At 33.4% G+C, this 24,952-nt stretch overlaps 3 protein-coding genes and 1 long non-coding RNA gene across 4 annotated transcripts; all 4 read left to right on the plus strand.

Moving 5' to 3' along the window:
* Positions 1 to 700: 700 nt before the first annotated feature.
* On the plus strand, positions 701 to 6,499 carry LOC145316977 (uncharacterized). Its single transcript, XM_080157833.1, has 5 exons — positions 701 to 1,782; positions 2,006 to 2,134; positions 2,333 to 2,526; positions 2,804 to 2,980; positions 3,355 to 6,499. Exons 1-5 carry the CDS (start codon positions 1,386 to 1,388, stop codon positions 3,670 to 3,672), a joined length of 1,215 nt encoding a protein of 404 aa, XP_080013959.1. The 5' UTR covers positions 701 to 1,385; the 3' UTR covers positions 3,673 to 6,499.
* Positions 6,500 to 7,198: 699 nt separating this feature from the next.
* LOC145316978 (uncharacterized) lies at positions 7,199 to 8,400 on the plus strand. The gene is made up of 3 exons (XR_013878787.1): positions 7,199 to 7,259; positions 7,641 to 7,811; positions 8,175 to 8,400. It is a non-coding gene; the product is annotated as an uncharacterized LOC145316978 (long non-coding RNA).
* Positions 8,401 to 9,902: 1,502 nt separating this feature from the next.
* Positions 9,903 to 16,770, plus strand: LOC145316987 (uncharacterized). The gene is made up of 5 exons (XM_080157843.1): positions 9,903 to 10,534; positions 10,892 to 11,095; positions 15,274 to 15,513; positions 15,669 to 15,830; positions 16,273 to 16,770. The coding sequence occupies exons 1-5, from the start codon at positions 10,472 to 10,474 to the stop codon at positions 16,387 to 16,389; spliced, it is 786 nt and encodes a 261-aa protein (XP_080013969.1). The 5' UTR covers positions 9,903 to 10,471; the 3' UTR covers positions 16,390 to 16,770.
* Positions 16,717 to 24,952, plus strand: LOC145316982 (uncharacterized). Its single transcript, XM_080157837.1, has 12 exons — positions 16,717 to 16,855; positions 17,176 to 17,254; positions 17,747 to 17,916; positions 18,177 to 18,381; positions 18,653 to 18,729; positions 18,989 to 21,019; positions 21,199 to 21,411; positions 21,750 to 22,098; positions 22,244 to 22,405; positions 22,900 to 23,016; positions 23,275 to 23,429; positions 23,668 to 24,952. The coding sequence occupies exons 1-12, from the start codon at positions 16,791 to 16,793 to the stop codon at positions 23,780 to 23,782; spliced, it is 3,738 nt and encodes a 1,245-aa protein (XP_080013963.1). The 5' UTR covers positions 16,717 to 16,790; the 3' UTR covers positions 23,783 to 24,952.

Genomic DNA, 24,952 nt, shown 5'->3' on the forward strand with positions numbered 1-24,952 from the left:
TGAAATCTCCTAAAACTTACTTTAAAACAAAACGTTTTTTATATTCTCATTCGTTTTCATTCCACCGATAGAGATAGTACTCTCTCTTACATCGCTTTTTAATACGTTTTCAACAGTAAGTTTTAGTTTTTTAGTGTATTATATATGTTTTTTCAACGTATTATTTCATTTACTATTTTCAGTTGGGGATTTTATTTGCATTAGGGGATTATTCAGGAGAATTTCAATAGTAAATGGAGATTGGTTCCTAAATACTTATCGAATTCTTCGAATTTTCCCAATATTTAAACTCTTTTAGCTTATTTTCGACGGATTCTTTAGTGATTTATGGAATATCGATCGATAAAAAATATTAATTGTAGCATAAGGAAACGAAATAAGACGTTTTTAATGGAATAACATGAAGTTACAAAATGGCCATTTTTTGTTGAATTAAGAGGAATATTGATATTATTTTATTGATCGATTGCTGAAATACATCACGGAGCATTCTCGAAAATTGCGCGTCACACGTTTTTATAGCCTGCCGGCACACGAGTTGAAATCTCCTAAAACTTACTTTAAAACAAAACGTTTTTTATATTCTCATTCGTTTTCATTCCACCGATAGAGATAGTACTCTCTCTTACATCGCTTTTTAATACGTTTTCACCCACCCTCCCTAACCCTTTATTTTATTATTAGAAATTTTCTACTTTTTTGCTTTTCTAATTCCTGTATTTTTATATTGATATTGTTCTTTCTAATTTGACATACTTAACTATTCATGTCTCTACATTTTTTTCAGATCAACGTTTTTTAAATCCTCTGTGATCATGACACCATTCGAGTACTATAAACTCAGGAATGTTAAGTCATTCCATGCTCACAATATCGTTGCCTATAAGCAGATTTTAGGTTTAAACCTGCATTATTTTGTCGTTTATCAAAGTAAAACTGATAAACATTTAGTAGTCAGAGAGCTGATTAATCGTGCATCTCGTTTTAAAGATCAATTAGAACAAATTAATCATACTTTAGATGACAGTTTTTTATCCGCCAAATCTGTTTATGATAATTTTGGCCAGTCTTTCAAAGATTTTGAAGCAGAATGTCGCAACACCTTGTCACTTCTTGATTGATTTAACTTACTAAATTTTTTCTTTTTCTTTCTTATCCAAAAAATTCTTATTTTTCTTCATTTTAATGTTCAGACACTATTTTTCTTGAATTAATTTCAATTTTTTCCTCTTTAGATTTTCTTCTTAAAAAAATACTGATTGTTAAATTACAGCATGTCTTATTTTGTTAATATTTTTGCATGAATTTTTTCGTGAATGTTTTTAATTTTACATTTGTTTGTTAAATTTTTCTTTTAAATTTGAATTTCCTCTTCAGACCTAAAAATGCCTGTTCCTACAGGACATTCGCACAACTCCTCAGATGAGGATAATTCCCCCCCCCCCGCATCTTCCACAGTGGTTCCTACCACAAATTTGTCTAGATCCTATTCGGCTCCAGTCAATACCTCAGCTCCCTCGTCGGTTGTAGCTCCAGGTCCGTCATCGGTCGCACAAACGATTATTCCCCAGGATCCTAAAGATCCATTGGGGTTAAATAACCTTCCCCCAGCCGGCTCATATTTGCCGGGGATAGGTTTTGTGCCACAAATTAATCAGCCGCCGAAAATGACAGCGCGACTTCAAGAGTCTGCAGCTCCAGCGCGACCACCAGTGTCAGCAGCTCCTCACATTGAATCTGAAAAAGTTAAGATGCCTGTCAGACATGCTTCAGTGTCTTCAGGTAAAATTCATACTTAGTACTCATGATTTTGATTCAATGATTTAGAAATTGAAGTTCATATGAATTTTGTCTTCTTGGCAGTTTTTTACCCTTACAAAAATTTTTTTCCTTTCTCAACTTTAAACTTTTTCCCCCCCCTTTTTTATTCTTTCCTTTTTTTTTACAGCTATAAACCTTTTTTTTCGCTTTATTTTCTTTTAAATCTTTTCTATTTTTTTTTTAGACGATTTTTCCCCTAAACGCAAGAAGTCAAAAAAGAAGAAACGCTACTCTAGTAGTTCCTCTTCTTCCAGTTCTTTCTCTTCATCTTCGAGTTCTACGGAATCAGATGAACCTAAAAGGAAAAGAAAAGGTACTTTTTTAAATACTTAGACAAAAAATCCTTTCTTTCTCCCATTTATGAACTTTTTTAAAAATTTCTACGATATTTATTACAGAAATTTATTTTTGTTCAATTATTTGAAATATAAATTTCTTGTTTCTATGAACACCGACTGAATATTTGACGTTATTCTTCGGATTATCATGTCTTCATACATTCTTTCTTTAGGAAAGAAGAAGAAAAAGAAGAAGAGCAAGAAGCACTCTTCCGATTCTGACAGTAGCAGCCAACTAGTAGGCGGCCGAAAAGCTAGACGTCGCCTCCGGCGAGCAGCTGAAATACTGTCAGACCCACCTGCTTGGATAGGTATGACGTCAGCAGACATACATGCCGAACGGGAACGCCTCTTCGAACATCTAAACGTAAGAAAAACATTTTAACAAAAATTCTTTGATCAAACATATATTTTTTAATATATGTAGGGGTTATTTAGTCTATTTATACAAAAAAGGGCAGTTATTTTGGGTCAAGGGCATTTTCTTTTTCTAAATTCCTTAAAAATTTTTTCTCTTTTCAACATTTTGAATATTTTTGTTATTTCAACTATTAATTTTTTTGTTCATTTCTTTATCCATGTTTATCTTTTTTCAAATTTGAATTTCTTTTCTTGGAAATCTCACAATAGTTTTTTCTATTAAGTCTTTGGATGAAAAGAATGACGTCTCTCTCACATTTTTAAAATGCGTCTTAAGAGACACCTGCCGTTCGAAGAATTATGTTGAGGATGCTGCGAAGCGTCTTGTGGCGTTGAAGGCCCCCAAGAACTTGTTATATGACCTACAGCAGTCGTTGCAAGCCTGCTATCAAGCAATAAAGGCAAGAAATTCATAAATTTTTTCTTCTTTTTCGTTTTATAATAACTAAACCTATGCCATTTTTTAGTTTTCTTATTTTACGTGCAAATTCGATCAATAGAAACCGTTTCTTGTCTATGAAATCTATTTAGTTTTTTCAAATTTGTTTTTTAAAGAAGACGTGCAAATATTTGATTAACACCAGTTTTATTAGCTCCCGCACCACAGAAAAGATTTTTATAATATTATTCTGTGACATTTACATTATTTTTCATTTCATTTAAGTTTCATTATTTGTCACGTAAAGGAAAGATAATTCCTACGATACTTTTCTTTTCATAGAGCTAGACATCGACATATTTTATTCAAAATTATCAAGATTTTCATTTTATCTAGATAGCTGAAAGCTCCATCGGGTACATCGAACTGGCTTTTTCGAAAAACATCGGCCACGCCAACCGGGTGGCTCTAGCAGGTAACAGACGCTACCTTACCACCCAGCAGCAGCGTATCTCGGATTCCCTGCCTGACTTTCGAGGGGACTATAGCAGAGGAGCACGTGGCGGCTTCTCTAACGGCCGGTTTAACTCAAATGGAGGCTCAAACCCTAGGGGCAGAGGATCCCGAGGACGAGGTCGAGGATCTCTTCGCTGTCACGGATGTAACGGCGAAGGACATAAAGTCGACGACTGTCCTTCCGCCAACCCTAAATAATAATTCTACCCCGCTTTACGCTATTCAAGATTTAAACCTACCGATACCTACCTCAGATATTCCAAATTTTCATATCGCTTCTCTAAAAAATTTTTGTTTCACAGAAGATTATGACCATTATAAACGTTTATATGATATCCAATCGGACTTTTTATCTAGTTATTCTCCAGCTTATTCTATTCATTCACTTACAGCAATTAATTTCTATAAAAATATTCTTAATGCACCATCTTTTGTTTTGCAAACCCTTACTTTTGGATATCAACCAGGTAGATTATTGAGAATAATTCTTTCCACATTTTATTTATTATATGATTTTTGTTCCACAAAATTTTTTCTTTTTACAATTATTCTCCATAATCTATCTTTTTTAAGTTTTTACATCTCCAGTGTTACCGTATTTCGAGAAGAACAACAATAGCGCTGTCCGCAATCCAGAATTTGTTCGTCAAGAAATTCAATCTTTGCTAGACAAAGGTATTATTGCTCAAATCGATCATCAGCCTTATTGTTGTTCACCTCTTACGGTAGCTAGTAGAACTTGTAGTTTAACTAACACAACTAAACTCAGGAAATTTTTCGACACATAAATATTATTCCAAATTCTTCCTTCAATTCTTTTTTTGATTCCCCTCTTTTTTCTACCTTTTTTATATAATATTCTTTTCTTTTTCAATTCTTTTCACTACCTCTCAAATATTTTTGTTTGAATTCATTTTTTCAAAAATTTTTTTCATATTTACCCCCCCTTTTTAAATTTTTTCGAAATATTTCCTGCTTTTAGATTGTGCATCGACTTATCCCGCCACATTAATCTACTTCTCCAGCCGGAGAACGTCTCTTTAAATGACATTAAGACAGTGCTGCCTCGCATTTCTCAGGATGTATTTTTTACATCCTGGGATTTGCGGGGCATGTACCATCAAGTACATCTACATCCTGCCGTTACTGAACTTTTTGGTTTTTGTTATAAAAATGCTGATAATTCCTACTCTTTTTACAAATATTTAAGGCTTCCCTTCGGGGTTGCCTCAGCCGTATTTCTAGTTGATGCCTTGATACGCCCAGTTAAACATTTTTGTCACCGTCACAATATAGACGTGAGTGTCTATATTGATGACGGCCTGACTGTCGAATTAAATTATTTTAAATGTCTTCTTAGTACTCACTTTGTCCTATCAGTTTTACTATGTGCAGGTTGGCATTTTCAACTTTCTAAATGTCAACTAGAACCTGTTCGTCGTATACAATATTTAGGTTTTATTCTTGATAGTAGTAAAATGATAATTTCCCTGCCCATCGTTAAAATTCAGAAAGTTTTATTTCTTCTTGACAAAATTTTAGCTGCTTTTGATTCTAATGATCCTGTAGATGTTACTATGTTAGCCTCCTTTTTAGGCAAACTATGTCATGCATATTTTAGTCATGGAGATTTTATTCGTGTTGTGGCTAGAAACTCTAATCATGCTCTTGGTGTTTACACCTCACAGTATGGTTGGAAAGGAGCTTTGTTTGTCAATGCAGATATGTTTCAAGAGTTGTCCCTCTGTAAAGAACATTTTGTTTCTTTAAACGGACAACCCATTCGTACTGAATCCAAAACAATAGAAGTTTTTTCCCCCCATCAAACATCTTTTTTAATTGACAACATTGATCCTAATGATTTAAACAAACATTGTAATATTTTTGTGTCAGACGCCTCTGACCACTCAGCCTTTTCATTCAAAGCTGGAGACTGTAAGATTATTTCTGATTATTTATTTACTCCACAAGAGGCTGAATTATCTTCAGGCCATAGAGAACTTTTAAGTATTGTTAAAGCTTTTGAACATTATAGCAATTATTTCGCCACCCTTAAAGGACAGTTGGTTATTTGGATAACAGATAGCATGTGCCTTTACTCTTTTTTGCGTATTGGAAGCCGTAATTTAGTTATTCAAAAATTATTAATTCAATTAAAAATCCTAGAGTTCCAATACGCAATCCGTATTATACCTAAATGGATGCCCCGAGACAGCTCACTCATCACTTTAGCAGATTTAGGTTCTAAGCTTTTTAAATCCTCTAATGAATTTGGGATTAGTTCTAACGATTTTCAATTTCTTCAAAGTTATTTTTCTATCAAATTTTCACTTGACTGTTTCGCAACATCTAAAAATTGTAAAGTAGAGAAATTCATTTCCCCTTTTCCCCAACTAAATTGTTTCGATATTGATTTTTTCACAGTTTCCCTGACCAGTTCAGAATGCTACTACATCCACCCCCCAATTTCTCTCCTTTCTCGTGTTTTTAATAAATTAAAATTATATGAGGATATAACAGCAGTGGTAGTTTTGCCCTTATGGCCGACATACCCTTTCTGGAATTGTATTGTTAAAGGATCTTATTTTAATTCTTTTGTAAAAAATTTTCTGCTCTGGGATCCTTACTACATTGCTTCTACACCAAATAATTTTTTCAACGGTCATAAGACGTTTAAAACTCTCGCCTTATTGATTCATACCGGTAAAGACTATGCAATTCCTTTACCACAATTTTAATCAATATGTTTTTTTAATGAATTGTACAAAATTTTTTCAGCATCCTTACAATGAGAACGTCTTTCAAACATTCAACTGTAAATTATCATAAGTTTAATGCTCAGTTACAAACTTTTAAAGACAATAGACCTCTAGAAAAGAGAGGCCCTCTTTATTTTCCGTCAGTTTTAGAGAAATACAACCTTACAGAAAAAAGGAAACGCCATATAAAATTGACAGCGTCTTCAAGAACTAAGTCCACGCAACTACTCCACAACCGTACTTTACGCCGTTTTGAAATTTTTTGCGAAAACAGAAATAAAACTTTGTTAAATTTTTCAAAAAAGGATTTAGCCGCCTACATAGAATACTTAGAGGACTCCGCAGCTAAAAAATCCGCCGTAGTCGGTTTGGCAGGCGCGATAGATTTTCTCGCCAGTGCTTTAGATATGAAATCCCCCTGGACCCCCCAAATTGAAAGAATGTATCAGGGTATCACGAGAAGAGCCTCTGCAGAACAGCCTTTGACCAAGAAAGCGCCTAAACTGCCCATAAAATACCTGACTTTGGCCATCGATAAGCACGTGACACCTTTTCTAAAGAATCCAGATCAGGTAATCTTGTTTCATATGAATCATAAATCCTTTTTTCGAATAAATTTTGATTAATACTTATTACTTAGCTATGTTTAAGTTTTTCGGACCAAACTACATTTAATATACGGAGTTTTTTTTTTACATTTTCTTTTGTCTAGCATTCATATTGATCTCTAATAGAAATCTTATTTTTTAAAAAAATTCAAATTTAGTTTTTCGAACCTACTATTTTAAGATATGGAGTTTTCTACACTTTTGTAATTTCCATTAATATTGTTTTCTAATAGAAACCTTGTTTTCTTAAGATTCCAATTGTGACCCTCCGAGCAATCGTGGCTCAGCACCTTCAGTACAGCTTGTGCGCGCGCATATCTGACCTGTTGAGATTGAGAGCTTGTGATCTAACGGTTACCACACTAGGAGACACGCCAGCAATGAGCATAACCTTCAGATCTTCTAAGACTGACCCTAGGTACTTATTTTAACAAGAAAATCTTTCTTAAATTCTTCTTTTCTCCAAAAATTTTTCCAGAAGTTTTCAAATATCATACGACATTCTTTTCTACCTATTTTTTACTTTCTATTAAATTGGAAATTACAGTATAATTGCAAAATAATTTCTAATTATCTTAAAACAAAGTTTTTCAAAGTTTTTTAATGTCTTAGTTTGAAATGTTTATAATTACAAACGATTTCTTAACTTTTACCTATTTTCCTCTACCGTAAAATTGTTAAAGAAAATTCCAGAAAAATCTTTTTTCAAAATTCCAAATTTTTTATACATTCTTCAACTCTGTATTTCATTTAGAATATCATTGTTTTTTACACAAAAACATAAATATTATTTTCCTAGATTCGAGGGCTCCACCAGTTACGTGATCTTCAATGGATCAGAGTATTGTCTTTATTCACTGCTGGTCCTGTATTACAATAGGCTCCGGTTATATTCATCAGATACTTCCTGTTTGGATACGAGTTATTTGCTGCCCCGTACAGGGAATGGTACCACTTCGAAATCTTCTAGGCGAGTTTTTAAGCATAATACATTCATACATTTCTTATTCCTTTTTTAAGTTTTCACAAATTTTATTGGTAATTATATTTTTTAGAATCCTAGTCGCAGATGGACGTTACGCCATTTCAGCTTCCACCTTAATGAAGGATGTAAACTTAATTTATAGTAACTTAGGACTTAAGCATAAAATTACATCTAAATCTGCTAAAAGCTTAGGAGTGTCATCTGCCTTTAGATTAGGTATGAGCGATGATCATATCCGAGTCTTAGGCAGATGGCGCTCCATAGCTACAGCTCAACATTATCGAGCTATTGATGATACAACGCTCATTGAAATTTTTTCCAAGATTATGCTAAAATCCTCGAGTACAGCAGTCCCCAGGTCTTTAGCAGCCCTTACAGACCAAGCCTCCAATTCCATCGCTTCACGGACGACTCCCTCTTGGTCCTCAGCCCATTCAGCGCCTCTGAACCGCGCTCTTATCTTCCAGATTTTGTTAGCTTCGGGCTATCTAGACCCCCAAGGATGCCCTCTCAACAACGAAGGTTATCCCCTCCCTCAAGACGTTCCGGAGGTTAGAGCAAACGGCGAGGAACTCCTAGCCATCGAGTCTTCTCAAACCTTCATAGTAACTCTGCCGAACTAAGTTATTATACACTTTGTATTATTTTTATTTATGCTTTTCATTTTAAAAATGCTTAAATAAAACAGAAATTTTTTAAATTGCATATTAGTTCTTTTCTCAGTATTTTTTCAGATTACTTACAATGTTTCTTTTTTAAGAAAAAAGAATTTTTTAATAACTACCTACCATAAAATTTTTTCGATTTCGAACTGGTTTTATTTATCCGATTATTCTCGCGAATTTCTTCGTTTTCATTTCGATTGGTTCCTAAATACTTATCGAATTCTTCGAATTTTCCCAATATTTAAACTCTTTTAGCTTATTTTCGACGGATTCTTTAGTGATTTATGGAATATCGATCGATAAAAAATGAAAGGCGGGAGTTAAATTAAATAAAAATAATATAGTTAGAGTACTTATCATATTTTTAAAAACAATAAAAAGTAATTTTGGAAACCATGATGAAAATTATTTATCCCATTCTCCTTTTACCCCCCTCCCCCTCCAATCCTCAAATCCTATTGGCTAGCCAATAGGAACTCGATTATTTTAGCTAAAACATTTTTTTTCGCAATTTAAATAACAGAAAAATAACTAATTTACGTCGTATAATTATATAAAATTACTTTTATATAAAAAAGATGACATTACAATATTAATTTTTAATACGACTGAACCACTAGAAAAAGTCAGAATCACCATTTTGTAATAAAAAAGAGCATTTTCCTTTAACCCCTCATTCAATATAAAATTTAGTGCAATAAAGACATGCTAAAAAACTATCTCTTTTGCAAGATTTTGATATTATCGCATTATTTCAATTTCAAAAGAAAGCCCATATTATACCCAATAGCGTCTAGTACATAAGTTTTCTTGATTTTTTGTTTAAAAGTAATTATCTTAAATTTTTCCCGTTATTTTACTGTCAAAAAAAATTAAAGAGAAATAGTCAAAAAAATTTTTTTATATTTTTTTCATAAAAATCAAATTAAGAGGCTAATCTAAAAAAATGCCTTTCGATGCTGCTTATATTAACCCCTTCTAAACCACTGTTAAGTTATGAATTAGATTCTCAATCACTTTAAACAATTTTAGTAAGCGAATCCAATTATTTGTATGCTAATTTTTAATAGTTATTTTACGAAGACGACATTTTGTTGTAAACAAAGGGAGCGCTGAAAAATAGCAACTACCCAGCAAAACTTGAATTAAATCAACACTTTAAAAAATTCAATTTCGAAGTTTAAATTTCGATTTCTGCGTATAATTATGTTGAAATAATTTTATTGGTTTTTATATAATTTTGATATATCGTTCGTGTATTTTGTAATATGTTTTGCTGGGTAGTCAAATTCGATTTGTGATGAAAATCAAATAACCAATGAGAGACGAGTATTTTATCGCTTGACCAATAAAAAGCCGTAAATATATAAAACAGCCAATAAGAGTAACCATTGAATTAAAGGACCAATCAGAATCAGTTATTCCATGTTGTTTAAGTGGCTCCAAAATTTAAATCGTACACATATTAAATTCGGTGAATATTAATGTGTTTATTATTTTTTCATGATTTTAATATTATGTTTATGTTGTTTTATCTTAAAAAATAAGTTACTCTCAATTTTTTTAGTATTATTTAAACGAAAAATGATTTTTTTCTGGTTTTTATTTTTTTACCCATTGTTTTTTTAAATCATAAAAATATAATTGCCATTTCAGTAGGTTATTTCTAATATATTATACTGTGATTAACATAGTTTTTATTTTAAAGTTTTATAAAATATGGAGGGAGGGTACAATTTGACTTTAATTTATACTGACATCTCAATTAATTTCGCTATTCGTTAGCAAAATATCTTGTAAGTATATCAAGCGTTTCCACTGCATATGTTTATGTGTACTAATGAATTCCTGTATAGAATAATATTAAAATAGTAATCTAAAGAACCATTAATCATCTATATCTTATCCCTAAAATTCCCTGCTGGCCGAGTACAAAGTTTTAATGCTATACATGCATAATATATATTCAAGAAATTCAAAATGGCCTCAAACGGAGACAACCTTCTCAAGCTGACCCCTGCCATTGTTGAGGCTGCCGTTAAGGTAAATGAATACATCTAGCTAGCTAGGCAAAATGAATTATTCTTTTTTTTGTCAGCGTTAGTTTACATAAATGATAAATTAGTATTAAGGGTGCCAAGATTTTTGTGGATATCCCTTATCTATTAAATTTTAAAACATCCTTCTTATAAAGTATTTATTTACCTAATTCTTAAAGATTCCTAAAAATATTTGAGGCTACATTAGAAATGTAAGCTGTGTAAAAAAAAAATAAACTAGAAACTTTGTTTACCCCATCTTTATATTTTGTACTATTAGTTTTTGCATATATGTATGTCCGCTATAACTCTGTTATAGGCTATATTTTGACATTATTATGCAACTTAAATCACATTTTAGGAGGTACAAAAAACTCCCGGTGGCGTCAAGCTAGACATTGTTCTGTCCCCCGCTGTTCAAAAGTTGACTCCCAGCCGCGTGCAATCAGCCCCCACAACTCCTCAGACCCAGGAGGAAATCGAAAGCAAATTGATCGCTGCTGCCAATAGGAGAGATGGATTGGAAAAACTAAGAACAAAAAATATCGCTAATCAGCTTGCAAAGGTGGGTTCACAAAATATAGATATATATAACTTTATTTCCACGCTATATTACCTAATTATTTTATTTGTTACAGTTAATCCTTTATAAAAAATAGGGGTTTTATATTAGTGCAACTTCTGTTAACTTAAGACATGTTTTAAAGTTAACCTTAGTAAAGTTATGGTTTTGTAAGTTTACAATTTTTAGTATTATTACTAGGGTTGGCAATCCGGATCCGGGATCCAGAATCCGCCAAATTTTTAGGCAAATTTTGGAATCCGGATCTGGAATCCGTTTTTTAATGGCGGATTCCGGATTCTTAATTGGTATGCTAAAATTAGCGTCTTGAGTTTTTTCTTTCAACTCTCGCTTTTTGAAGTCAAAGATTATCATCATTACATATAAAAAAATTTTAAAGCTAGTTCGATTCTCGGAAGTGAATTATAGAGAATACGAAGAACATTAATTTTTAGGACATATGTAGCACTTAATTTTATAATTTTTTTTAAAAAGCCTTAAAAAATACTGCTAGAATCCGGAATCCGCTAAAAATAAGAATCCGGAATCCGCCACTTTTTTTGACGGATTCTTTTAAGAATCCGGAATCCGAATCCGGCCCAAAAATTCGACTGATTGCTATCACTAAGGGGGGGGGGGGTAAGTTTTGCCACTTTCGCGTAATCAGTGTTGTGTGGGCTAGGTATTGATCTGAGATTATAGGTTATTTACGATAAAAGTTTACTTTTGGGTAGTAGTTCACGGAAATTTAATCATTTTTTGAATAGGTCTCCAGGTTCAGGTGCTGCAGGCTGGAAGGTCGTTTCTGGACAGGTAAAAAATTTAAAAAAATTTTGTTTGAAGAGTTAGGGAGCAACTTATAAAACAAAATATGCTTCTTATTGAATGTTATTAACATATCTGCAGACAAAATTAAAATCGGCCTCCAGGTTCAGGTGCTGCAGGCCTCCAGGTTCACTCTGGACAGGTAAAAAATAGAATTTTTATTCGAAGAGTAAGAGGTACACTTATAAAACCAAATATGCGTGTTTTTGGATGTTATTACCATATTTGAAGAAAAAATGACAATCGGGCTCCAGGTTCAGGTGCTGCAGGCCTCCAGGTTCACTCTGGACAGGTAAAAATTAAAATTTCTTATTTGAAGAGTTAGAGGTACACTTATTAAACAAAATATGCATCTTTTTGTATGTTATCATCATATTTGCAGAAAAATTTAAAATCGGCCTCCAGGTTCAGGTGCTGCAGGCCTCCAGGTACACTCTGGACAGGTAAAAATTAATTTTTTTTTATTTGAAGAGTTACAGGTACACTTATAAAACCAAATATGCATCTTTTTGGATGTTATCATCATATTCGCAGAAAAATTTAAAATCGGCCTCTAGGTTCAGGTGCTGCAGGCCTCCAGGTACACTCTGGACAGGTAAAAATTAAAATTATTTATACAAGAGTTACAGGTACACTTATTGAACCAAATTTGCATCTTTTTGGATGTTATTACCATATTTGAAGAAAAAATGACAATTGGCCTCCAAGTTCAGGTGCTGCAGGCCTCCAGGAACACTTTGGACAGGTAAAAATTAAAATTTCTTATTTGAAGAGTTACAGGTACACTTATTAAACCAAATATGCATCTTTTTGGATGTTATTACCATATTTGAAGAAAAAATTACTATTGGCCTCCAGGTTCAGGTGCTGCAGGCCTCCAGGTACACTCTGGACAGGTAAAAATAAAATATTTTATTTGATGAGTTAGAGATACATAAATTAAACCAAATATGCATCTTTTTGGATGTTATCATCATATTTGCAGTTAGAATTAAAATCAGACTCCAGTTTCAGGTGCTGCAGGCCTCCAGGTCTAGTATAAACAGGTAAAAATTATAATTTCTTAATTAAAGAGTTAGAGGTACACTTATAAAACTAAATTTGGGTAATTTTGGATGTTATTATCATATTTAAAATTAAATTGACAATCGGCCTCCAGGTTCAGGTGATGCAGGCCTCCAGGTCCACTCTGAACAGTTAAAAATTATAATTTCTTATTTAAAGAATTAGAGGTACACTTATTAAACCAAATATTTTTTTGATACTTTTTGATATGGACACCTTACCTGGATCCTGTAGACTGCTGGTTGTCGCTAGCCAGTTAAAAAAGCCTAAATGGTTATTTCTGAATTTAGAGGAATGGCTTCTAAAAAGAAAATGGCTAAATTATAATAATTTAGTACAATATAGCATTTAAGGCTTCGAAATGTGTTCCAGACAGGCTCTAGATGGCCTCCAGGGGCCTGCTGGACAGGTAAATCAAATGTGTAAAGGATGGTATAGTATATAGAAAAAGAAAAGAAACTTATATAAAAAATTGAGCATAAACTTTGCAATGTTATCCTGAATAATATTCACATTACTTTCGTCGGTTACTTATTTACAGTGAACAATAATTTTTTCTTCATTTTAGAAATCTGAAAAAAATATTTTACAGATCAAATTATCTTTTTTTTAAAATATTTACAACTTACATTATCAAAAAGAAATACATTATTTAATAAAATACTTCTTAATCAGCAGACTAGATTTTGTATCTTAATACTTTGTATTTAGGATATAATAAAATTAAATTTTTCTGCAAATATGATGATAACATCCAAAAAGATGCATATTTTGTTTTATAAGTGTACCTGTAACTCTGGACAGGTAAAAATTTTAATTTTTACCTGTCCAGAGTGTACCTGGAGGCCTGCAGCATCTGAACCTGGAAGCTGATTTTAAATTTTTCTGCAAATATGATGATAACATCCAAAAAGATGCATTTTTTGTTTTATAAGTGTACCTGTAACTCTTCAAAAAAAAATTTTATTTACCTGTCCAGAGTGTACCTGGAGGCCTGCAGCATCTGAACCTGGAGGCTGATTTTAAATTTTTCTGCAAATATGATAACATCCAAAAAGATGCATATTTGGTTTTATAAGTGTACCTGTAACTCTTCAAATTAAAAATTTTAATTTTTACCTGTCCAGAGTGTACCTGGAGGCCTGCAGCACCTGAACCTGGAGGCCGATTTTAAATTTTTCTGCAAATATGATGATAACATCCAAAAAGATGCATATTTTGTTTTATAAGTGTACCTGTAACTCTTCAAATAAAAAAATTTAATTTTTACCTGTCCAGAGTGTACCTGGAGGCCTGTAGCACCTGAAACTGAAGTCTGATTTTAATTTAAACTGCAAATTTGATGATAACATCCAAAAAGATGCATATTTGGTTTGATAAATGTACCTGTAACTCTTCAAATAAAATATTCAATTTTTACCTGTCCAGAGTGTACCTGGAGGCCTGCAGCACCTGAACCTGGAGGCCAATTGTCATTTTTTCTTCAACTATGGTAATAACATCTAAAAAGATGCATATTTGGTTTAATAAGTGTACCTGTAACTCTTCAAATAAGAAATTTTAATTTTTACCTGTCCAGAGTGTTCCTGGAGGCCTGCAGTACCTGAACCTGGATGCCAATTGTCATTTTTTCTTCAAATATGGTAATAACATCCAAAAAGATGCATGTTTGGTTTAATAAGTGTACCTGTAACTCTTCAAACAAAAATTTTAATTTTTACCTGTCCAGAGTGAACCTGGAGGCCTGCAGCACCTGAACCTGGAGGCCGATTTTAAATTTTTCTGCAAATATGATGATAACATCCAAAAAGATGCATATTTGGTTTAATAAGTGTACCTGTAACTCTTCAAACAAAAATTTTAATTTTTACCTGTCCAGAGTGAACCTGGAGGCCTGCAGCACCTGAACCTGGAGGCCGATTTAAATTTTTTCTGCAGATATGTTAATAACATTCAAGAAGAAGCATATTTTGTTTCATAAGTTGCTCTCTAACTCTTCAAACAAAATTTTTTTAAATTTTTTACCTGTCCAGAAACGACCTTCCAGCCTGCAGCACCTGAACCTGGAGACCTATTCAAAAAATGATTAAATTTCCGTGAATTACTACCCAAAAGTAAACTTTTATCCTAAATAACCTATAATCTCAGATCAATACCTAGCCCACACAACACTGATTACGCGAAAGTGGCAAAACTTACCCCCCCCCCCCCCCCCCTTATTACACTGTTAACTCTTTACTGTTTCTTTATCATAATTGTCCTTAGTAAAGTAACACATATTTGTCTTTAAGATCGAAGATGCCAAAAATAGACGTGAAGAGATCTCCGCTGAAATTTCTGCAAAGTCTAAGGAAAACCTTGAGCGCGCCCAGGAAAGCGTTGAGCGGAACAGGGACGCCCAACTAGAGCAGCAACGTGCTAAGCTGGCCCAGCAGCTTGCTAAGGTCGAGAAGACGCACAAGATGTTGGAGATTCAGAGCGAGGCTGCCAGGATTGCCAAGGAATGCGATATTGTCGCCAAGTTGAATAAGGTAAACCTTTAAATTTCAGATTATTCACTTTGAAAAAGATGCAGTTAAAAGATTTGTTTTATTATGAAATATCAAAGGTACTTTTTATATACTTCATGATATTTCATTAGTCATAAACATACTAATATCTACTAATGAATATATTTTTATCTTAGGCCCAAGACAAGCGCGAAGAGCAGCTTGAAGAGCGCATAAATAAACTAAAACTGCACGAACAGTATGTCCAAGAGGTCAGACTGTCACTCCAGAATAATATTGTCGAGGATCAGGCTAAAATCGAGGCTGATCTCAACCAAAAGCTGGAAAGAGCGGAAAAGGTAAGAAAACCAACATCTCTTAGATTTTCTTGTGTCCAATCAAAATAAAAAGATGTATTTTATGTTATCATTAGACGATTACTTAGATGTATTGAACACAACTAATCCATTTTTTCACAGATTTGTCTGGATTTCAGCTGAAATTTTGTTTTGTTCCTGTTTTTTTAGTACCTATTAACCCAATGCTTCTACCATTAATGTAACGAGCCTGAGATAGATGAAGAAAAAGTTTTCAATGCGCTTCTGGTCTTATTGTTGCCCAAGATTTGAACAAGGCAGTAAAGTACTCAATAAAACCTTACCTGACATAAAGTAATAATTAAACAACCGAAAAACTAACCCCCTCCTTCCATTTTCCATTTTCTTTCAAAATAAGGGATGGGGTTTTAGTGCTCGAAAAGGCTTTTTGAAGGATATTGTCTTAAATCAATTTTTTAACAAGGAACGTATGCGCATTGAAGCCGAGCTGAAGACCAAACTGGAGGACCATAGCAAGCACGTCGAGCTGGTCAGACAAAACAAGGAGAAACTGGATACAACAGCACCAGAGTCTGCTTAATTCAATATGTTCTACACTATAGCATTTTAAAATTAAAGTTTTTTATTAAAGATATCATTCAAATTCAAGTTATTCGACTCATATACTCCGGTGAAAATATTCCCAGAGTTTTATTAAAAATTCAAACTTAAGTCGTTAATATTAGTCAGATTTTATTTAAACATTTGCAACTTTTACCATTGCGGCATTTACAAATTGTCATACTCCTAGCTATTTAGATGTGATCATTTTAAAACAAAGATTTTATAAAATATTTTATGCCAAAGAGCGCAGCCATTTTTATTCAGAATTATAGATTTTATCAAAATTATCTTCTTTTTCAATTTATCTGTGATTTTGGAAATTCAAGTTCCTTAATATTTTTTATTTTCATAGTAAAAATGCTGTAATAAAAATTAAAAATGGGAGATACCGAAGGTATATCAGGCCCTTGGAGGGCTACAAAACTCTGGAATGATATTATTAGGTAATGATTATTTTCTTAAATTGCAAATTAACCTGTACACCAGACATATAGATGAACTAATGGCATTGCTTGCAGCTATTTTTTTAACTAGGGACTTGCTCTTTACGCCTGCCATAATAACTTACGATATAGTAATATATATGATTTTTTATCTTATGAAGTATTCTTTGCTATCTTTTACAATTTTTCTATTGAGTTTCTACTCATCAATATAAAGTCTACAGATGGTTTTAGGCTATTTTGTGTGTCCTTAATTTTTCAAACTCCACATCGTTGGATATACTACCTACCTAATACTTATTAATTAATCTTAATTCTAGAAATTTCCGGAGTGGAATGCCACTTAAGAAACACAAAAAGAATCTCAGAGCATATGATAACTGTTTCACATCTGCTGAGGTAATCAAAAGTTTTAAGTTGATTGTTTTCCCGTTTATCTATTTGCTGGAATAATGGAGGTAAAACTTGAAGAAAAAAAAATCCAAAAGTCTGAGATAATTTCGCAACATGGTACCTGGTTTTATAGGTCTTTTAGTTTTAAAGTTTATGACATTTTATGTTTTTCCTTCTCAATGGTTCCGGAATTTTTATTTGAAAAACAATCAAATTACAGGTGAACATACCTGCATAAACATTATAAATATCGTTAATTCTTAATACTATAAAGATTAGATTATATGTATGATAGAAAACCTTTTAGAACAAGCGGGTTTTCTCTAGCCAAGCACTTAGTTTATCTGGATATTACATTTTTTCTGTAGTTTTTATGACGATGTAAATATATAACATTAGATGTCTCTGAAATTCTTCTTTTTTTTAAAAGCTTATTTATTCATATAACTGTAAATTGAATAGAACTTAAAAGGTGTTTTAATGTTATACTTTGTTAAGGCTATCGACTGGTTGCACAAAAATTTGCAGAAGAATCCAAATTTTGGTAGTGAAGTGACAAAGGATCAAACTGTTCAGTTGTTGAAGAAATTGTACAGGGCGGGGATAATTGAAAATGTTAAGGAGGAAAGTGCAGAGGACGAGTTTAGATTGTCAGGAGAATTATATAGGTAAAAATCTTGTATATTTTTAAAGAAATAACTTAGTTCATATGATTCATATCAACAGGCTGATTTTATCGAAGATGAATTGTAAAATTACATTGGAAGTATATAAAAACGTACACAGGAATAAAATATGACTGTAAAGTTGCTACGCTTTTACATAGAACCTTGTTAGTCATAGTAATGTTCAAAAATGGGTCTAATTAAACAAAATAGATATTCAAACTCAACCAATATTAAATATGTATAATTTCAAAATGCTCTAGGTTTTCTAACAAATCTCCTGTGAGGAATTTGAGAACGCCTGGTAAGGAGAACCGTAGGCCATTGGCTGACACAGCAAACACACCACGGCCGGAGCCAATTAAAGAGAAGCTTGACTTTGTTCCTGCCAAGCCAGAAAGGGACAAGAGTGTCGGCCGCAAAGCTAAAGAGGAAATGAAGAAACAGCTTAATTTGTCTTATTTTCAGGTAAATATTGAAAATAGTGCAGAAGGACTTAATAAAATATCATATCAAATATTAATATCTATAGCTTTGGAATAACATAATTCAATATGTTTTTTTACAAAGTAAAATACATAAGTTATTACTGACTTACATTCCTTGTGATTATGCGGTTGGTGTGTGACATCTATCGTTGTTACATATCTAAAACATCAGTTGTATTAATTTCTAAGTCTGAGGTCATGACGCAGCTTCAGCCGAGACTCTTTTTCTTTGATTGATGTATTTGTTTTAGGCTCTACCATCAAACTCCCTTATTATCCTGGACAATGACGACATTTGGAGGAAGGTTTACATGTCACAGCTATCCAGGTTAGATTAAAGGTTAATTTTTTCGCAATTTTTCTACAATTTATTAAGTTTTGATTTCTATTAAAGGGCTAAGTTGCATGTTCGGTTTTACCTATACAATAGAATATTAATTTAATGATTGTTATTTTAATGGACACACTTATCTAACAGAATATTATAATTTGAAAAGTTGCCTATAACTTGTTTTAAAGTCCTCGTTTAAAAAAAATCTTAGGTATACTTTTGAAAATTATTTTTCATTACTTTCGGTTTCTTCTAGGTTAATGACGTCAAAGCACACAGAGAAGCTAGATTACGCTGGTCAGCTTGACATGGATAACGTTACCCACAACATGACCAAAGTGTCCGCCAAGGGGATAGTGCAAGTCGATGACAAAAGCGAGGACCTTCCCCATTGGGTCCTTTCTGCCATGAAATGTCTCGCCAACTGGCCCAAACAGCTACGGACTGTCAATGGTGAAGATAGTTGTCTACCTAGCTACCCTGGATTTGAGAATGATGTTTTTAACGTTGTTAAAGAATATTTTCTAGGTCTTCAGTATCCATTGACAACTTGCACATTGTATGAGTTTCTTCTAGAAGGTTACCAGAAAGCCGAAGGAAAGTTGCCACCACCTACAGCTCCAAAACCTGTTCTACGTCCTGTTCTAGGCTGTAACTGGAAACCTGGAGGTGGACAGCAAGCACAGCAGTACGGGTACACAGCAATGATAAATAATATTCCAATTTGTAATAACAACAAACCTGGATATCAACCTCAGGAGGAGGAAGGGTGTTTTTACAAAATGACAGATTCTATTGAAGATTTTGCCCAGCTGAGCAACCAAGAGCGGGTGGCCAAGATCAAGCAAACGTTCCAGATTTTACCTCCGCTGGCCACCAGTAGTTTACAGAATAGCAATAATACCAGCTCATCCCTTTCTGGTCATACCACATTTGATGCAATATCCTATAGTTCACTTTCACCTGGCAGTATACAACCTGGAAGCTCTGTATCACCAGGTACTGATGCTGCTATGTTATTGCCACCCAAAACTTGTTATGAAACTGCTTTCGTCGACCAGTCACCGATAACCCGAATAGTGCCACAAAAAGAGCACGAAGTGTTGCACATAAAACGTTCTTGGTCAGGCAGATCTTTGATTCATATTCCAACATCTGAGTGGGCAACAAAGTCCATATCAACTCAGACAGATCAATTCAGCAACGGCAATGATAATGGCAACAGCAACAGCCTAAAACGTTTGCCAAGATGGAAACGGGCAACACGATTTAGAAAATCTATTGCGGTCATGGAAACTCAAAAGAATCAACGAGCAACGGGGGAGAATATTGCTGTAGGAATAACCAATCGTGGGTTTGTTGATAATAATGTTGTTGGAATAACAAATCTTGGATTTTCAGACACGCCTGGCCTTGACAATGAACCGTCCGTTTCGATGTGTCCTGCTGGTAATGGCAGCGTTCGGCGGCGTAATTTAAGGTCAGAATCGGCTGAATCTTATCATCAATCAAACAATGGCAATATCAGAGGATATTCAAGTGTTGATAATCTTCTTGACAAAGAAAAAGAATTTGAAGAGGAGTTTATGTTAAAATATCGACAGGTTTCTGGTGACCTGCGCGGATCCTGTGATCTTGTCCAAGCCTCCAGAAGTTCAGAAGACTCCAGATACTTTATCCAATCCAAGACTGTGAGAAAGGAAAAGAAAAAGCGGAGACATCGAGGCCATAGCGAGGATAAATACGGCGGCTACGCTACAGATTCCGAAATTATGTATGACACACAGTCAAGGAAATCATTGAGTGAGGTAAACAAAAAATACTGGCATGAAAGCCCCCCTCGTTTACACCACAGTACTCATAATCTATTAGAAAGAGAAACTTCCCTAGCCGCCCCGCTAGCTATTGATGAAACAGTTGATCTAAGTCCAGTTCCATTTGCACGCAATAACAAGTATAACACCAGTTACAGGATGGCAACCAACCAGCCTGCTACGCCCCTGGGACGTGCAGGCATGCCAAGGACTAGTACTAAAATCAACCTTCCCAAACAAAAACCATTTGAAACAAACCAAGTTTATCATGAACAAAAACAAACTTATCATCAGTATAATAGTAGAGATAATTTAGAAGAAATATATTCAAACGGTTCTAGGTATACAGTTTATAATCCGACATCAGATTCTGGAATCTCCAGCTATCCTGGTGGAGGCCAGCCAGCTGATGTGCATAGAGGTCGCACAAGTCAGGACAGGTCTGGCCATCCAGCGAGGTCTAGCCATTTCAGGTAACATAATAGTAACAAACGAATAAAAATCAATATAAAAAAATCAAGATTAAAAATCAAGTAGGTACTATAACATTTAAGAAATTGCATAGAACAAGCTTAGCTTATTTCTTTTTAAGCAAAATATGCATAGATTGTCATAATCTTAAAAATGTGTTCAAATTGAATATTGTTTTTAGACGAAATACAGAGTCTCGACTTTCTAGATGTAGCCAAGCTACGGTTGAAAGTGTCAGGTCTCGATGCAGTCAGCTAACTGTTGATAGTGGCAGATATAGCCATGTCACAGTAGATAGCGATAGATACGGCCATACAACAGCGGATAGTGGACGATACAGTGATGCTAGCAAAGTTTCCAATGTAACTGGCGGTCAACGTAGCTTTATACCAAGGTATGAAAAAGTTATAGATTTTTATTTTTTTTTGTTTTATTTAAATGAATGTTTCCCTGTCATGTGTATGTCCTCAAGGACCTCTTAAACAACAGTGTTATAAAATTTATCTCTTAAAGTGTCGTTCTATGCAGCAATTGGATGTCAATGTTCCAAAGATGCAATATTTATTTGTTTTAGTCTATACAAAATTTGCGTATCTTGGCCATTTTTCATTGAATTTTCAATTTTATTTAGGTAGGTTATTTATAAAAACAATAATGTCTAGGTGTGGGGTTTATATTTCGGTTGAAGAAAGGTTTAAAAGAAAACTTAGCTAAAGTTGTCTGTTTGTTTAGGCACGAGTCATTGTCCGCAGCCCACAATGTGCCACACCAATATTCCCAATCTCACCATCAACAATCAAATAATGAGTTTAATCGCAGAACATACCAGAGCATGCGCAACCCGCCGTCCGCGGCTGCGGCTGGCCTGCGAGTGCTGCCAGCCAGTGCCGAAGTACCTGCCGCCGCTCAAAGTGCCATAAGAACGCTACCACCGCGTGTGCTGACGGACAGGTTGAACCAGCTGCCGCAGAATGCGGGTAGAGTGGAAGAATATGCGATTAATGTGTTTAAATTGTTGACACTGCTGATACCGCCGAGTAACCGCAGAAAGTTGCAATTACTGCTCAAATTCATTCGAAAGGTTATTCTTATTTTTAATCACAAATTTCCAACGTTTTTATTTTATATTTGTCAATGTTCGGTTGTCTGTATCATTTGTTTAGCTTCTCATTTATGGATATATGCATCTTTGGTTTTAAATTTTAATTTTTATTTGATTATTTTAGGTTTCACTAAATCATGAGCTAACTCTAAACAAAGAGTTGAGTAACCGAGAGTATTCAATAAACACATTTACAACTGTAATACTTCGACCCTCGGATCCATTTGCCACTTTACCATCCTTGGATAGGAAGATTATCAACTTGTTTATTGATAAATATGAAGAGGTAAGTGCTTTTTGAAAGTAAGGGTATGTGTGTTAATAATAAACCACTGTAATGTTGGGTTTTTATTATTATTAATATAAAGGAAAGGGACTAAAAATAAACAATACTGGAAACGGACAAAGAAACTTATATTACATACGAATTGTCATTGAGTGACTGACATAAAATATACTAATATATTTCATTACGTTATAAGTATAATTTGATCTACTATAACACACACATAAACACGAATGAGAAGTTTATGAGTAAGTCAGTCAGTAAAGGAAGATGAAATTTAAAGAGAACACAAATATTTTTGTATTTGAAACCATGACTATTATGCCCATAGAAACAAATGTGTGATATGACATCATAATACCCTTGCGAAAACTATTAACTTGCTGGTATTTAAAATGTTTTTAGGCTTCAAACAGATAGACAACCAATTAATCTTGATAAACGTTTATAATATAACATAAAAATAATGTTTTTCTAATTTTGAATGTTTGTAGATTTGGAGTCCGGCAGAGAGTTTGCGCCGGGAGGTTGAGGACAAGGTGTACCAGAGCCTGGTGAACCGCAGGCTGGAGGCGGGAGAGGATCCTTACCCAATCACATACTGTAAACAGGCAAATATACTTATTTGTTTTGTTATAGCAGGGAGCCTAAGGGATTATACAATTGACCATAGTTAATACATTTTACCAATTGTAAAGAACAAATTTACCATTTTTTACATTGAAAATATTTGTGAAAAGGTTTGTTTATCAAGATAAAAAATAAACCTCTAATGGTTTAAGCCAACGAATAGCAGAATAAAAATACCTATAGATTTGAGTTCAAAAATCAACATTGCATTTGACTTTATTAAAGCATCTTTTATATAGGTGACCAAGGAGGAATATGAGGTAGAACGGATGACAGGTGCCGAGTCCGGCCTGTTTGACCTTCTAGAGGCCATGCTCGTTGATACCAGGATGACAGAGAAGGAGAAGATTAAAAAGTTGAAGAAGTTTAAGGGTTCCCATCCACAAATTTGGAGGTCAGTAAAAGTTTGCAGTTTTAATCATGCAATTTCTTTTTACAGCTTTTTTCATTTACAATACAATATATTTTTTTTTTAAAGAAGAGCGGAGGGATATTTGTTTGATAAATTTAGAATTATTTAAATTACGAAAGTTTAAATAATTTCTTATTAAGTTCATGACAATTTTAAATTAAATTTCAACGTTTAGCCTAAGTTATTAAAATCATTTTAAGGTTATTTAAATATTTTTAAGGCGAAAATTTCCAAGCGAAGGAAGTGAACCTGAAGGGGTCGCGGGTGCTACATCCGGCCCAAAGATTAACAAGTTCAGCTCCCTCTCCAGGATCAAAAATAGAATAAGAATGTAGAATGTTTAAAAACTTTGGTTTTTACATGTTCTATATTCCTATTCGTTTTCATTAATGCCTTATTGTAAAAATTATACCTCTAAAGAAAATTTGTTTTTATACATAGAATTTTGCCTCAGATTGCTAAAAACTTTTTTCTACCTCTTAATTTGATCTGATTTTTAAAAAATATCATTTCTTATATATTCAATTCTATAAAGTTGAAGAAAAACTAAAGTTTCAAAAACTTCCTGTTTATGTATAAAATTATAATTTTATTAACTGAACCTATTTGAATTTATATTATAAAAAATTTATGTTAAACTCCTCGAGTCATTGATTGAAATAATGCGGGCTTCCATTAAATCAACTGGTTCTAATTGGATCTTAATAATAAGAAGGCGCAGTTTTCCATCATTAAACCTTTTTTTATGCTTTTGAAGGTGGCCAGTGACCGTAAATAGGCCAAAAATTTCCTAAAAAAGCTTAAATTCCTAAGATAAAATTATGAAAAGTTTTGCGCTTTTTGCTGATGTCTAGCCACTTGGCTGGTGGCTTGCCTCAAAAGTTATTGAAAAATTATTTTTGTGATTGGATAGTGCTGCTTCTTAATTTGATCCATATTTTTGTGTGTAATATTATTTTAGACTTGTTAATTGTATTTGTTTATTGTATTAAGTACAAATATGTATTAGTTTAGTATTATTATCTATGCATTTTTTCAATTAGACAAATATTATGTATTGTTTACCTATGATTAAAGATAGTTTGATTATTTTCAATATTTACAAAAATGTTGCTGTTTGGTTGTATAAAGAAAGGTTGCAAAGCTATGGTTTAAATTTTATAGAATCACATAATTTTTATGCTGTGATGATTATAAATTGTATTATTATTTAAATTTTATTTTTTGACTGCTTTCAAAATCGATTTATGGTATCAATTGAAGATAGAAAACGTTGGGGGCAGTGGTCTTATGAAAGATACATGAAGTTATTAAAATTATTGACTCATCCAATAAGATTTTACCCAATTATCTCTAAAATTTAAATCACACAAATTAAAATTTATAGCATGGCATGTTAATGAACACAACATTATCTTCCCCCTTTTATTTTTCATAATTTTTACTGTAAATCGATTTATTTTCATATAGCTTATATGTACTAACTTTAGTTATCTATTACAGAA

Source organism: Acartia tonsa, chromosome 4, assembly GCF_053477335.1.
Source record: "Acartia tonsa isolate MP-2025a chromosome 4, ASM5347733v1, whole genome shotgun sequence".
Classification (NCBI taxonomy): Eukaryota; Metazoa; Arthropoda; class Copepoda; order Calanoida; family Acartiidae; genus Acartia; species Acartia tonsa.